This window comes from Dreissena polymorpha, chromosome 14 (genome assembly GCF_020536995.1).
Source record: "Dreissena polymorpha isolate Duluth1 chromosome 14, UMN_Dpol_1.0, whole genome shotgun sequence".
Classification (NCBI taxonomy): domain Eukaryota; kingdom Metazoa; phylum Mollusca; class Bivalvia; order Myida; family Dreissenidae; genus Dreissena; species Dreissena polymorpha.
Window position 1 is genome coordinate 20,704,626 of NC_068368.1, and position 15,967 is coordinate 20,720,592.

General features: G+C 34.6%; 3 protein-coding genes across 3 annotated transcripts in view; 1 reads left to right on the plus strand and 2 right to left on the minus strand.

Annotated features, from left to right (window-relative positions):
• Positions 1–15,967, minus strand: part of LOC127857824 (uncharacterized) — a 152,619-nt gene that overhangs the window by 56,898 nt on the left and 79,754 nt on the right. The gene's annotated exons all lie outside the window — the stretch shown is intronic.
• Positions 912–6,839, plus strand: LOC127858473 (uncharacterized). Its single transcript, XM_052395661.1, has 5 exons — positions 912–1,051; positions 4,627–4,855; positions 5,520–5,648; positions 6,541–6,623; positions 6,818–6,839. Coding segments are annotated over exons 1-5 (465 nt in total). The 5' UTR covers positions 912–1,049.
• On the minus strand, positions 8,319–9,056 carry LOC127857823 (uncharacterized). Its single transcript, XM_052394507.1, has 2 exons — positions 8,927–9,056; positions 8,319–8,515 (listed from the first exon to the last, which is right to left on the minus strand). The coding sequence occupies exons 1-2, from the start codon at positions 9,048–9,050 to the stop codon at positions 8,319–8,321; spliced, it is 321 nt and encodes a 106-aa protein (XP_052250467.1). The 5' UTR covers positions 9,051–9,056.

Genomic DNA, 15,967 nt, shown 5'->3' on the forward strand with positions numbered 1-15,967 from the left:
AAATTAGTAATGTAGTTAAAAGAACAGAATCATCGATTATAAAGTTATTGATTATAAAGTGTTGCTGGCATATTTGATGCATTCATCTAGCTATAAGAAGGTCCCTGTTTTATCCCCACTGGCACTGAGCGAGGGTTCTCAAAATCTTTAAGCAATATGAATAAGTACATATAGGGTCGAGAAAGCCTTGTTGATATGAGGGCTAAACACCTGAAATCAAAGCGACCCAGGTTAAAGGCCGAGGCCAAATAAATAAACCAGAGGCCGCATTAGCCTGCTATACTCTGAACAAGTATTGTTTCTTCTCAGAAAACTGGCTTTGGTGTCTTACTAAGCTTTAGACTTTGAGTTTCAGTGCAATCTATCTAAAATAAATTGGTTAAATTAAATAATAATTTGTAAAAAATAAACATTCTGCACAAATTCAATTATTTACTTTACCTGTGTGCATGAATCATTTCAGCCTTGATGGTTAGTGAACTATGTCAAAAGCACCATAGCTATGAAACACTTGTATTTTGAATATTGCAATGTTCCACAGAAATGATGCTGATGATAATTCTACACGATCGTGACATGAAAAATGATGAATTATTAGATATTTCTAAATTCCATTTCCACCAACAATTCGGTTATTCCACTACCAGTTCACATGCTTCGTACACAGTTGAAAATAACACTATTCCACTCAACAACCGTGACACATGTACTCAATTTTTAAACTTTTCGCAATAAAAATTGTCTTCTACTGTTATTGTTGTTGTTGTACTTTTGAAAGTAGTTCGAAAGATGGCGACTATTAACCCAGAGATTGATTTATGAAATAAATCGTCTGCTGATCCAGAGTGGGGCGCTACGCTGCTTTTTAGGGAGATAAGTTATGATTGATCTTCTTGTGCAGTTGCCTCCCTTTGAAACAAATAAGCCACTACAGAATTTTTATTTGTTCACGGATTCTAGTCAATATACACTCCGTGATTTGTTTAATAAAAACATAATTTGGTAGTAAACTAGTAAACAATCAACAATCTCCTGGTGCGGAATCCAGCATGTAAGTATAGTTGTTAAATAACTGTATTTACTGTAATAACATGTTTAACAAAACAATCAACATTTAAACGCTTTATGAAAGGCCTACGAAATCTTATCATAATATGTGCTATGACGGCTATGGCTTATTGAGATGATACAGTCAGGTCGTCAGTTCCGAAAAGTCGCCAGTTCCGAAACAAATTACATTTCATTCAACATTGAAAAATAAGTCTTACCACTTATGATAGAACAAATTGTACAGCCATACACTTTAATATTTGATGATTTTTTTCGCAACAAACCGGAAGAAAATAGACAAATGTAAACAATTTGAATTGTCGAAACGCTCGCAGACATATTTTCGAATGGCGGCTAAATCCTGTCTTCGCGATCGGTCATCGAAAATTAGAACACGTTTGCTTCTATAACGGATTGTGCATGGTAAGTGATCTTGGTATTGATTTGAAGGTAATTTATCAGGAAATAAGAAAACAATAAAATTTATACATTTCCAGTCAAACTGTGAATTTAGAGTCTCGAAAATGACTCACTGCCACAGGTGTCAGTTCCGAAACAGACATGAAGTAAACCAGGGGTAATCTCAAACGAATTGTCACCTGTCAAACACCGTTAAGTGATATTGTAAATTTTATTATTGGCCTTTACACTTGGCCTGGGATGAAATGCTATTATTTTAAATGCTTAATACTGCTTGAAAACAATATAATTATATTTGGTCCCAAGCAGCATTTTTTATATTGCATTATTGAATAGGAAACATGATGTTGCTACTATGAAAACATGTGAGTAGAACTTACTAGAAGCAACAGGGGCTTCAAAAAATTATGTAACCATTCATATATGAGCATCTTACTATTAATTACTTTATACTGTTTGAAGCAAGTTGCACTGCAATTTTATTTTTAAACATATATAAATACATGAATCACATCCCATACAGGGTGATAACGACATAATGTTTACCCGAGAATGGTTATGTTAACCTAACCCAGTTTTATCAACCTGTATGGATGTGATATTTATTTTATTATACTGAACAAAGAAAACACAACAACTTAATAAGAGAAACACAATTGAAAATTGCTTGTTTATTCATTTACTAAGCACTCTGGCGCATACATTTCTGAATGTATGGACGTTTAAACGGAAGGTTGCTGGTATTAACTCATGGACAAAGGAAAACAATGTATTTCAATTTAATTAAATCTGATTATAAAAATTTAAAAGTGTGCGATTTTATTTTTGTTTTTGTTTAAAAAAAATATGCAAATGCCAGAAAGAAAAATGAAGTAAATGCATTATATTTATATATTCACTTGATGCGGAAAACTAATGGTGCTATTTTCAGCTAAAACATGGTGATAAAATAATGTCGCATGTGACTGTAATATTGGTAAATGGGAATTGACATGTGCTAGTCACGTGAGGTATAATAAAAATAGTAAGACTGATATCATTATTTTTTCAGTATTGTGAAGGACGCAGACGTGCCCCGACAGGCAAAAGAGGAAATGCAGCAGCCAAGACCTTTCACCCATGCATCTGTGATGTGTTTAGCTCTACCCATGTGAATTTACGAGTGTTATACACTTGCCAAAGCTCTCCAACAGTTGCTTATTTACCAACCTTTTCCTTACTTTATTTTAATTGGTTCCTAGTTTGTTTGTTTTTTTTCTAGTTTTTACCAATAGCTTGAATTCCTATTTGTCTAGAAATTGATTTAGTTATTATTCATGGCCAATTGACTTTTTCATATTTTGAATTGATATGATTTGTGAGAATGGGTTCATCCACTCTGAAATAAGAAATGGTATATTTTAATAAAATATTTTAAATCCAGTATCTGGGGCAGCAGTCTATATATGTCGTGTTGTAGGAAAGTTAGCCCATGTTCCACTTATATTTTGTGGAATAATTTTGCACAAAACATCACTTTAAATGTTATTATGTATATTTTGCTAATCCTTTAAAATAGATTTTCTTAGTCAAGTGAGATTAAAACACCTTCATAAGCATATTATCTGGATAAAACTTATATGAATATTTACTACAATGAAACCTTGACATGCATTGTGTGCTGTTGCTTCCTTATACATTCTCATAGTTTTGTGTGACAATACTGTATGGTATGCTATCAAGAGTTGATTCATACAACGATAGGTTGTTTTCATTTATTTTTACTAATATTTCAGTATCAAAAAATGCTGTCCTATACACGCATTAACACTATATAGATATATGTATTTATTTTTTATCACTGCCTTTTGCATTAAAATATACCATCTATGTCGGAGCAGAGCAGGACTGTTCAATTATTTTATACTCTTTGAGAAAACTGGTCATTGTTATTTGCATTAACTGTTATCTTGAGTTGTCATGTGCAACCTACACAGGTTGAAATCGCGCATTATTTTCTGGTTTCATGTAATTGTTTGTTTAGAATCTCTAATTTGCTCTGAGAAATGAAACTTTCCTCTCAGAAAGCTTGTGTTGTCTCCAGTGGGCAAAGGCTAATCTAAGATAACATGGGGCAACATTAGATTGTATATTATAGTATATTTTATGCAAGTGCAATTGTGTGATCTCAGGTAGGGCCCATTTTATTTCGTTTGATCTATTCCTTCTTCTTGTTTTCTATGTTGTTGCTTGGAAACAGTATACTGTATATTGTAGTACATATGAATATTATATACAGGTGCCCTTAATTGTGTGATCTCAGGTAGAGGTCCATTTAATTTTTTTTTTTTTTTTACTTTTTGCTTTCTTTATTGTTATAGTTTTTTTACAAAAATCTGTGATCAAAAGCTAGTCTGGTTATATTGTTATGAACGTTAAATAAACTATTTTGACAGTTCGAGTTCGTTTTGAGACGATCCTTAGTCATAAAGTGCACCTTCTGTCACGTGATTCGCTATTGGAGAATATTAACCGAAAATGGAGATAGGTTACGGTTTAGAAATAACATAAACACTCATTAATATTTAGAACCAAATTCAAAATCAAGGTAAGCGAAGCATAGTGGTTAAAATTATATGAAATACGACCTATATCCGAAATTAAAATCGATCGCCGTTTTAAAATATGCATGGGTAGTTTCGATAGTGATTCGGAACTGACGACCTCACTGTATTTGAATTATTGCAACTGATTACATATGAAAACTAGGCCAACCTAAATAAAAAAGTGTTGATTTTAAAGAAAATTTCTTGAATAGTTGTGTATGGACAAATTTGACAAAAATAGTGCATTTAAAAATGTATTTTCCAAACCGTGAAATAAATATAATATGATAATAAACAACATTCAGTAAATATTCTCTATGATATTAGTTGTATCAGAACCAACAAAGAAAATATGTTATAATAGTGTTTGGTCAAATGCTTCTTTTACTATGCTGCTGTTAATCTTAATTTCATTTGTCAGAACCTACAGAGAAATAATAGTTATGTTAAATAAATAACAAAACTGATAATTAAAGATTTATTTCATATATAAATCTTATGATTTCATGCTTGTTGTTTAGTAAATGCATGGATGAGAATGTAGTAATTATATTAAGTTGTTTTAATCTAGGTCTACTAGAGTTTTAGATGAGTACGGGGAACTCGTGAGACAGCTCATTGAGGTGGAAAAAATGACACATCTACAGGTATCAGGATACCTGATGAACACCCATAATATCCAAAGAGGTGCTACTGAGCGTTCAGTAAGAACCTACTGCCAAGAGAACAACATTAGGAAAGGAGGTCCACTTGTTAGAGAAGAGGACCTTAATGTGGCAGTAGGTGGAGCAGTTGAACAGGTACATACATAAAACACACTCACTTGTACTTTTATTATTTTATACCAAAATGGTTGGATGTTTTTTTAGATTTGTGGAACCTAAAAACATTAAAATCACAATTCAAGCCGGAAAGGTCCATTTTGCGTCACATCAGATTTTATATAAAGAACAGATGTTCTTTTTATATTTATTTTGGTAAAGACAACATATTTTGTAATATGACTGTCTATTTTTATTGCTTAATGGTACAAAAAAGCAACATAAAGATATGTGGTCGTTTCTTACATGAAAATGACATTTATCCCTCTAGTTGTTTGGAAACAACCTTTTACAATATGAAGAAGTGAAACTCCAGAAGCTGCAGCAGTATTGCAGTTTTATCATACACACCTACAATACTTTTGCAGATTTATTTTGTTTAGCAGCCATTGCTTCTGAAATGTATGTAAAATTGTTCAATAAATCAACATTATGAATTTAAAAAAAAAATCCTCTGTTACTTTCAATAGCAAAAATGGTATATATTAACACAGACAATCTGAATTGTGTAGTCTTTGCAGCCCAAGCAAGCATTTTTTTCATGTTGCGTGTCACGGCATATCTGTATCTGGTCAGGTCTTTGTTATTTTTTATGATGAAGTTATTAAGTATGAATCTTATTTTTAAGGTTCTTATTTTTAAGGTTGGACCATCTTTTGGCCGTAAAATGATGACCGGATACTTGGCATCACAGGGCATGCACATGTCAGAAGTGAGGGTGGGACAGGCTCTTCGGGAAACACATGTTCCATACCACCAAGCGAGACAAAGTGTACGACGCTTTAATCGCAATTGTTGTAATAATTATATACCAGCCTTAAATTTAGTTTATTATATAAGAAGCATTTCCAGCTTATGATTGAAAAACAATCATAAGCAGATTGTATTGAGCTTTAATCAATAGACAATATCATCAAATTCCTGGAACTATTCTTTTATCATAAGTTTTAAATCTGACATAACTTGCAATGGAACATAAAAAGATATAATGATATTCAAATGCAAACTTAGTGTCAATTTTCTACAATCCCAAGGAATGATACAAAGGATAAAAAGAAACTTAACGTTAAAACTCAAGTACATCACAATTATAAAATCATATTTTTAATCGCACAACGTTGGTTATGAAAAAGATTGATGATAATTTTAGTTTAAATTGATAAAGTGATAACCCCAACCATTCATGTATGATCATCATTGTGATGATTTTGATTTAGTTTTTTTTATTATGAAAACTTTTTATTGGGATCAAGTCGTAAATCCTCTGAAAATTGTTTTATTTCAAGTAAGTAAAACATAAAGTGGTAACATCAACAGTTCATGCTCTAAGAAATTGTTGTAAACAATTCTTTTAAATTATCAAAGAAACATGTTTTACCCAACAGTAGTGGGGCTTTGATCTACCTTCCTATCTATTTCATTGTGTATGGTCACAATTGTTATAGATTTGGCATGCATTATAGTCATTTGATATGCTTGCACTGTACTGAATAATTTATACTTTGATGCTTGCAATGGAAACATATTATGCATATCGGCAAATAAAGTGCATTTTACATAAACAAGGTAACTTTTGATTAAATTTTAGGGAATAATGAATCTTAGACTTAGATCATATAAGAGAATTGTTATTCTGAAGCCTTTAAGTGGTGCTTTTTTTATAGGGAGCTAGAAACCTGAACCCAATTCCGTACTATGCCGAATACTTTGGACATAAGCTTCACATGGACCAAAACAATATCCCTCTGCCTCTGGCGGGGGATATATACTCATAACAAGTTTCAATGAAATCTGCCAAAGCACTTCAAGATATGGCTCCGGACACAAAAGTGCCGGACGGACATACAGCAGGACAGAGGGACGGACAATGCCAAAACAATATATAATAATTTTAATGTATAATTACTCATTTTATGATTATAAATGTACATGTTTTGTCAGCAAACCTACTCTTCATATATAAGTGAGATATGTTATTTGAAGGAGTAAATATGGTTGTCAAATCATTTAGTTCTATGGATTTATAAATTAATGAAGGGGAGTATTTTGCAACTTCTTACAGGCAGGCTGTTCTGAAGTATGGCATGTGGGATCAGGTTAGGGTTGACCACGGTACAGAGTTCTACCTCTGCCTGTACATGCAGGAAAGAAATGCAGCACAGCGAAGTAATACAGCCAGAATGCCGTACATACAGTCCCAGTCAAAACGAGTAAGTTTCCTTTTCAATTGAATAATTATTGTTATGGATGTTACATATTGTGAAGAAATATGTTAAAGGGACATTACTGTGTTATACTGAATACTAGATCAATAAGAGTTGTCTCTACTGTTAATCTTGTGTTTAAATGATTATGCTTCATAGTTTGTTGTACACTTGTAGATTGGGTATGAATGAATAAGCATGTAGCCACATATGCCTTATATTATATTAATAACACCGGCTAGACTACAACAATGGATATCTATGTAAAATTCCTCATTTTTTGTGTCAAGTTATCCTCTTAGTATGGTAGACTGCATGATACTTTCCAATAAAAATTGGTTCCTTTCTTTCCAATACTTGTTAATGTTGCAATTCATAGCCGTCTTCACTATTTTCAGAATCACAAAATAGAGCGCATGTGGCCTGAGGTCAACTAGAGGGTTAATTATCCTATCAAGGCAGTGTTAGTTGACATGGTTAATCAGGATCAGCTGGACATGGACGATCAACTGGTGAAGTATTGCGTTTCGAGCCTGGTGACACTGATAGCAGAATACGGATTGACACGTTTTGTGCATTCTTGGAATTGTCACCGCATTCCAGGTTGGATGTGACAACAATATTACTTTTGTGTAATGTAATGTCTTTATATTTCATATTGTTCTTGATTATGAGTGGCTGTTTTAAAAGATAAAAATGAATGATTACAGTAAGATAAACAGATCTTACATTAAACATTATATAATTAATTGGCTAAGACCTTAAACTTTGCCCTGTGTTACATAAGGTTTGTGTCCCCTTTTGCTCTTGTGTAATCATGTTAAAGTTTGCATTCAAGATGATGTTAAGGAGCAATTTTGCATGCAACAAGTACATATCTCTATATTTAATTGAAACTGCACACATGTCTTTGTGGTCATAATGCAAAGTCACCGATCAAGGCTTATACCACGGCCCTGCAATTAAGCAGAATTATGTCTATTTATGTACTTAGAAATATTAGAGTGATGTTTGCGTGTCTACATCTCTCTTTCTACTGTAGAGATTTCATAACTAGTAAATCACAATGTATCTCTTAGTTGTCATTGTATATGGTCAAATGCATTTCAACGATAATTGCGTAATAAAATATCTTTGTGCAGCGTAGCTGCTGTCTTCAAGTAATAAAAACAATTGAATTACTAACTAAATTGTATTCACATTTTTTTTTTTACAACACATGAGAGCTACAAATAAATTTAATTTGTATTCTCCACTATTGCCCTTAGGGCATGCACAGCCTCATTAAGCCCTGTCACGGCATGTCGAGTGCCGTCCTGGCTCCTGCACTTCGGGCAACTGGCTGGCGGTGGTCTGTCGTACCAGGTGTCCACGCAGGTCCTGCACCCCACCAGGGATTTGCAACATGTTGCAAAAATAGGGTGCGACACTGGTCCTGAATTAAACACTTAAGGTTGTTATAAGGTTCAGGGCAAAGGTTTTAATGTCTTAAGCTATGGTTTGACACACTGTCATCTTTGACAATTGATTCAGTATGATTGTGTTTGGTGCTTCCTTTATAGGATTAAGAAAATATGCTTATTACATTTATACAATTATTTGAAATTCTTTACAAGACCAAAGCATTGAAATTACGAAAACATTGTAACATATTTAATAAGACATATTTATTGTAAATTATTTCAAACACCTTATAAGTTAAAACGCTGACATGTAACAAAAAAAAATAATTTTATTAAATCGTTTTTTTTGTTTTTGTTTGAACACAGTTTTTCCACTCTTCGAATATCTGTTAAAATGAGCTGGATGTGAATAAAATAATACAATTTTCAACTTATCAATGTACCTTTACAGATCACACAAGTGAACGCGTCCTTGATGGCGCGTTCTTCCTCCCTGTTCACAGCCACCACCACCTTCCCTGTAGTCATCTGGCTCAGTTGCCTCTGAACGGCCCGGGCCTGGTCCATCACCTGGTCTAGGACATCTCCTGCCCCGTCAACAGCCTCATCCTCTCATGTCCCTTCACGTCTTCTGTTCAAAGAAAATATACGTAGACATTGATTAAGGAACAAATGCATAAAATAAATGTTGAAACCAAAGTATAGCCTTAACTCAGCCAGTCATACGCGTGATGTGTTATTTTAGACAACCAGGGTCTCATACAGAACATTTCAATGCCTACAAGTTTCTATAGACGTGGTACATGATATTCACCTGCTTTATGTAACATAACAAAGTCTGCTTTATGTAACAAGATTTTAAAATGTCCAAATTTTCAAGGAGCGTTATAATATAATTGAAAAGTAAATATTTTGTTACAATTTACTTAAATTAGAGGGCTCTTTTGGAAGCATTACATATTTTGTTTAAGTTATTATTAACTAGGTTTGTTTATTTATATTGAATTTTATTTCATATAAGGTGTTCTGCTGTTACTTGTTTTAGAGCTGAAATCACTTGACATATCACATGTAAAATGTATTGGATCTTTATCAAACTATTTTTTCTTTTCTTTCTTGTTCATGCCCCCTTTGAAGGAGAGGGGGTATTATGTTTTGCTGGATGTTGGTTAGTCGGTCAGTCTGTCGGTAGACCAGTTTGTTTCCAATCAATAACTTGTGAACAGATTGACCAATTGGCTTGATACTTCCCATATGCATTGGCCTTTGACGGCAGATGAACTCTTTTGAAATTTGGGTCACTGGGTCAAAGGTCACTGTCATTATAAGGGTGAAAATCGTTTCCAATCAATAACTTGTGAACAGATGGACCAATTGGCTTGATACTTCCCATATACATTGGTCTTTGACAGCAGATGAACTCTTTTGAAATTTGGGTCACTAGGTCAAAGGTCACTGTCACAATAAGGGTGAAAATCGTTTCCAATCAATAACTTGTCAACAAATTGACCGATTGGCTTGATACTTCACATGTGCATTGGCCTTGGGCAGTGAATGACCATTGGCCTTGGGCAGAAGATAACCGGTCCCCTATTGAAATTGGGGTCACTAGTTCAAAGGTCAAGGTCACTGTTACATTAAGTGTTAAATTGGTTTCCGTTTTTTTGTTATAATTTTGTTCGAAAGGATTCAATTAAGTTTTTAGCCGTTAAGTTGCTTAATGATACTTATAATCAAATTTTATAATTACATTCATACCTCCGCTTATTCCTTCGTGCTGTAAGAAATGCCCGGTGGGCCGTCTCTGTCATGCAGAAAATCTTTCTGGTCTGCGATTTCCAGAACTCCAGCCCTGTAACGCATGTATCAATATAAACATGTTGACATTGTTGGTGGATCTTAACAGGACACTTCACTTTAGTACTCATCTCTGTATTTTATACTTCGAATAATTTTCATATACATTTTAATAAAATAACAGAATGTTTATCAATGGTTTGGGGTTACGAGAACAGTTAAATAATACAACTGTAAAAGTTTAAATTGTACAGTATAAATAAATGCAATGCAATTGTTTCATCGACTCCCATTGACTGCTTTTCATTTATTATGTTATATTTGAAACCCAGTTCCAGTGATTTTGTGTTGCAAACAACTTTTTTGCATGGATTTCTGACACATTCCTGTGAGGTTTGTTCAATAACTTGGTAGGAAATTTAAGTGATGATTTTTAAAGTGTTTCCGAATGACAGCCAATGATTGGAAAAAGAATGGTCACTTAAGCTCACAATAAGCACTTTCTGCTCAAACAGGCTAAAATAAAGAACATCTTATATACCGCTTGTTCCTGCACAATCTGTTATTTCGATGCCTTTACAGTCACAGACTACTATGGGCTCAACAGAATCCAGGTGCTCCTGGATCCTTTCTGTCACTGATGTCATGTTTGCATCTGCATCCGTCAGCCTCAGATATACTGTCTGCACAGGATGCAGTGTTAACCCGTCAGCCTCCACCAGACTGACACTTCTGCAATAAGTTGTAATAGAAAGTCATTTAATGTGTACCTTTAACAGTGTAAAATGATGCCTGTATGTTATTGGTCAATATGGACATTTTTTGTATCAGTGTATGTATACTTTATCATTATAATTTGATATTTTGAGTAAGATAGCAGTTTGATATTTTTTATACCTTTGGAACGATCTGTTGGGAGGCCTTCGAAATTGCGGTTGCTGAACCTGCTGCAGCTGGTGAGGCTGTGCTGCAGGAACAGCCCGCGCAGCAAACGCGAAACTGCCGTGGCTTGTGGTATGCTGGGCTGTCATAGGTGGAGGCTGAATCGTTGACGGTCCGGCAACAACATTAGAAATGGAGGTTCCGTTGACCTCATAGTGTGACCCCAAAATCAACACTTCAGGCAAGAATTTCCCATCCGCCTGTGGGAATACAGCAGTGTTGTGATCATCAGTCAGAAATATAGTTTCTGACTGAATCTGAAATAAAGGATTGTGACACTGACACACTGTGTTCATATGTATGATTGTCTAAGATAATGTTTCCACATGGGAAAACAACATTTTTCAATAAAACATTTATCAACATAATTAATTATAAAAACCCAAATAGTTTTTTGTGTGTTTATGATGTTAAAATGACACATTTAGTCTCTCGGTAGACAGTAGTACATTATTATGGCACAACACTGCACTACTTTGAGTGTGTGCTTTTCTTTAAAAATGTATATGAGTTTGACCATCAATGATCATGCTCAATTACGTGTTCTTAAGTTTTTTTGAAGTTTGTGTCCAACTCATTCCTGATTTTGCGGACGAATACGTGTATATTCATATAGCTGATATTTGAGAGGACCGACAATCGATATACTCAGCTGAGTGGATACTCAAAGCTCATCTGAGTTACGCAAAACATTGAGAATGTTCTTGATATTGGGTCCAGGTCGACTCGCCTAAATCAACATCAAATACCGGTAGGTTGGTAAACAACTAGATATTCTGATTATTATCATTTCAATTTGAAAAATACAATACCGTACCTGGAAAATCCTTCCAATTTTAAAAATATCAACGTCGTCTTCTCTTACGACGTGTCGTTTGTTCCCCGAAAAAAGCACGTACGAGGCCATGCTGACGAAAATCAAAATCGGTGGTATATTCTTAAATAAGGGAGTTGAATGCGCCCAAAAGCCAATAATGAGTTACCTCCCCAAGACAGCTGCGCAGCCCGCACAACGCCACTCGTTTTTCGTGTTTCGTTTACCGTTTTTTCAAACCAAGAACGGTAAACGGGATCAAACAATTCGTTCCAATTTTCAAACATTTATTTTCGTTATAAGAAGATCGAAACGAAATGTGAACCGGGAAATCAATTTCGTTTTTTGTTGTATAATTAGTACAACGAAAAAAGATATAAAGAAGTTAATTGAGTTTTTGTATTTTGTTTTTGTTTCGGTCATACGAAAATCGGATTATGAACTAATATGCGTTGATTTTCATATTTCGTTGTGTCGATTACAAAACGAAAAACGAAAAGACGGTATATACACGGACCAACTAGCTCAACATTTGTCTCAACAGTGTTGTAAGTTATTAGGTAGAAGTGCATGGAAACATTGCGTGTTCACACATAATGTAGCCTTAGGCCCGTAAGGACCTCATAAATAGAGAAAAATAGGTTGGTGACGTGGACGGAGAATGGTTAGCTGGCAAGTCGAAGGAATTTATCGGGTGAGCACGTCACCAACCTATAATTTTGTTTATCATGTCACATTAATGTTTTTTTATTTTATGCTTTTTTTTTACCCTTTATTTACACTGTAAAGGAGTTTAACTGGAGAGTTTTGCTGGAATAATGACGTCATTTCGTCAAAAAAATGACGTCATTTCACAGTAAAACAGAGCGACTGACGGATATTCGATGTCACGTGGTCAACTAGCCTAATATATTTTGGGTTATTAGGTTACGTGGTTATTAGTTATCAGGCTGATTTAAAGGCATGTGACAGGATAAACTTCGATAAACATGTACACAATAGTTATGGGAATACGAAAGAGCAGATCGGCTATCTCCGTATAGTACGAAGGGTTTTCGGAAATGGTCGTGGCGTGCCGATTCTATGGCTAAGTGTCACATCGCTGTGTATAATGCTCTTGTCCCGCTGGTGAGGTGCGGTGTTTTAGGGCTTCAAATTGGAGTTTTGAAATAGCGGGAGTCTCTGAGCCAAGGTTACCTCGTTGGGGTCAGATTTGCTAAGGAAAGCCTTTTGAGTCCCGTGTTTGTCGCGTTGTTAATTTTTGAGGCGACTGTATTTTTTTCAGTTTCTGGTCATAAAGCGGGCAACCTGAGTGAAATTATAAATTTTGTTTGTAATTAACCTTCTGGTGTTTCTGAAAGCACATTGCGATTGTGAGGTCGCGCACATAGCGCTTGGTGGTGGCCTCAAAAAAGTCGGTATCGCAATACACCATAAAAGAACAAAAATTATAAATTTAATCGGATTTCTGGTCTCTAATAAACGCCTTGATAATATTGAAATAAGGCCGAAGCAACCAGGTGAAATACTTCAGTTGAGCTATGTATGATGTCATAACTATACAATGTATTGTGTATATTAAAGTTGTAACTCGATTTCTGAAATATTTTAGTCTAATTGCAATAAGACTATTTTAATGTTGCATTACTTGGCAACAGACTCAACCTATCCTATGTTCATATCAATATCGATCAAACAACCCACCAGCATAGATGACGTAGTATTATGCCAGTTGATAAGGTAACATATTGATCTTAATGCATCTTAGATCTTAATTGCTTTCTCCACCAGCGGATAAGCGATACGATCGACGTCAAAACTGTTTGTTGTGAAGCAATGTGGCATTAAAACATTTTTTAAATGGACATGTTCACATATGATGGTATTTCAAAAATGTCAATAAATGCATCTACTGCATAAATTACAATGTTTGAAATAATCTCAGTTATTATCAATTCATTACTTAAAAACTGTATTGTATCGCGCGGAACGCCTTTTTAAGGTCGCCACCTAGCGTTAAGTGCGCGGCCCACCGTTATATTGTTCTCTCCGAAGTTTCCAAAAACACTATAAAAATAAAATAGCATTACGTAAGTTTATTCTCAGAATGATTATCTTGTATTTATAAGACTTAAAATCGGGTCGCCTAACATGTTCATTGTGATGTACTGAGGATGTATGCATCAATGAATCTTCAGGCTTCAGTGAAGCGGACTAATGCCTAACTGATGTTTCAGGCCTCAACTATATATTATGATCTATTAGTCAAACGGGTTTATGGCTTCTGCGATGCCGGCTCGAGCTAAATATGACTCGCGGCTTCAATAACGCCTTTACTCGAGCACATCTTCCCGTATTCGACCCCAATGACACTGTTACTGCTTAACTGACTTGAACATGGTCCCACAGCAGCTTACCTGACTCAGAGCATCCCAATTCTTCGAAACCCGTTGCCTTAATGAATAACTAGAGTATAGCTTCACTAACCAGGTCATTGCCTGTCATTATTCGGTGATATTCGGAAGCTTAAACTAGTTCTTAAACGTCAACGAGACGCAGTCAGCAACGGCAACGTTTAAGGATTAAAAATGCTACGTACTTACACAAAGCCACATTTTTCTTTTCACAACTCGGAAACCTTTACTTATATTAGTACAGCAATGCATAAGCGGAAGACGTAACTCAAACTCGCATCTGATTTCCTTTTGTACTAGCGAGCAGAGCGCCATCTAGCCTGTGCTCTCGCGTCAATAACTCTTAAAACGCTCACTTATTCCTACCGTCAATATACGAGATTTGCCGATTAAACATATCTCATCCATGTGTGTGAGGGTTTGAAAGTTGTGAAGTCAACGCCTGAGGCTGCATTAATTTAACCCAGTTATGCCCAGCGTCGAGAAAAAAGGCCTTGGCAAACAGCGCAGACCCAGATGAGACGCCGCATCATGCGGCGTCTCATCTGGGTCTGCGCTGTTTGCTTAAAGGAATTTCTGTAAGAAATATTCCAAATATAAAAATAAAAATACTAGACATCCCTAATTCCAGATTGTTATTTTTTAACAAAATCTTTTAAATCGGTATATATTAAGATTTATTGATATCTTTTAGCGTTAAGTTGCATTGTACATTAATTAATTTTTTCACGTTAAGCTCTATATTTAAGTTAAAGGATACTTTGTGCACGCGTTTTTATTGAAGGCTACAGTTAAGCGGTGATTTATATCACAATAATTTATGCGCAGGGTTTCTGCAGAACTTAAAACAAATGAAACCTGCCTTTAAATTCTTTAAAGTCTATAAAGTCAATGCACAGGAATGTTCTAGAAACTGTACAATAAATACAGTCAAAAGGGTAGACTAAAAAAACGATTAATAATTCGAATTATGTTCGCTTTACAGTTGTTAAACAGCTGTTGAACAAAAATGTGTTAAATAGCAAATATCTTGCTTTTTTGGCTCATGGTCACTACAATTCTTTGATTTAAGTACTGAACATAAAATCATATAACTATACATAATGAAATTGTTTTATAGCTTTAATTATCGTCTACAGAAAATGAAGAAGTAAATAAACATCTGGTCTACTGGTCAATATATAAGTTCTTTTCTGTTTGTGTTTTCAGAAAAACAACTTTAGTTTCAAAAATGTAATAATTTTGTAAATAATTTCGTGTGGTTTTGTTTAAATCGGCCGTTGTTGTGTACATCAGACAAAAACCTTGATATCTTACACCTGATTATGAGTTTACAATTGACGAAATATAACAATTTAATTTGTAACTAGCAATATAATATTATATTATAATGAATATAAGTAAGCTTACTTATACGTTTTAACGAGAATATAGTGTAAATTGGTGGAAACTACAAATAACCTCACGCCGAAGCTTAATGGCAATGCGTTTATCATTTTAGAAAGGCTTGATACTTT

Coding starts and splice junctions, on each gene's coding strand:
- LOC127858473 (XM_052395661.1), top strand. Junction 4,856..5,519: donor TAGGTGGAGCAGTTGAACAG/GTACATACATAA, acceptor CTTATTTTTAAG/GTTGGACCATCTTTTGGCCG. Junction 6,624..6,817: donor GACCAAAACAATATCCCTCT/GCCTCTGGCGGG, acceptor ATGTTTTGTCAG/CAAACCTACTCTTCATATAT.
- LOC127857823 (XM_052394507.1), bottom strand. CDS start 9,050: ATGGACCAGGCCCGGGCCGTTCAGAGGCAACTGAGCCAGATGACTACA. Junction 8,516..8,926: donor CACTTGTGTGATCTGTAAAG/GTACATTGATAA, acceptor TGTTTAATTCAG/GACCAGTGTCGCACCCTATT.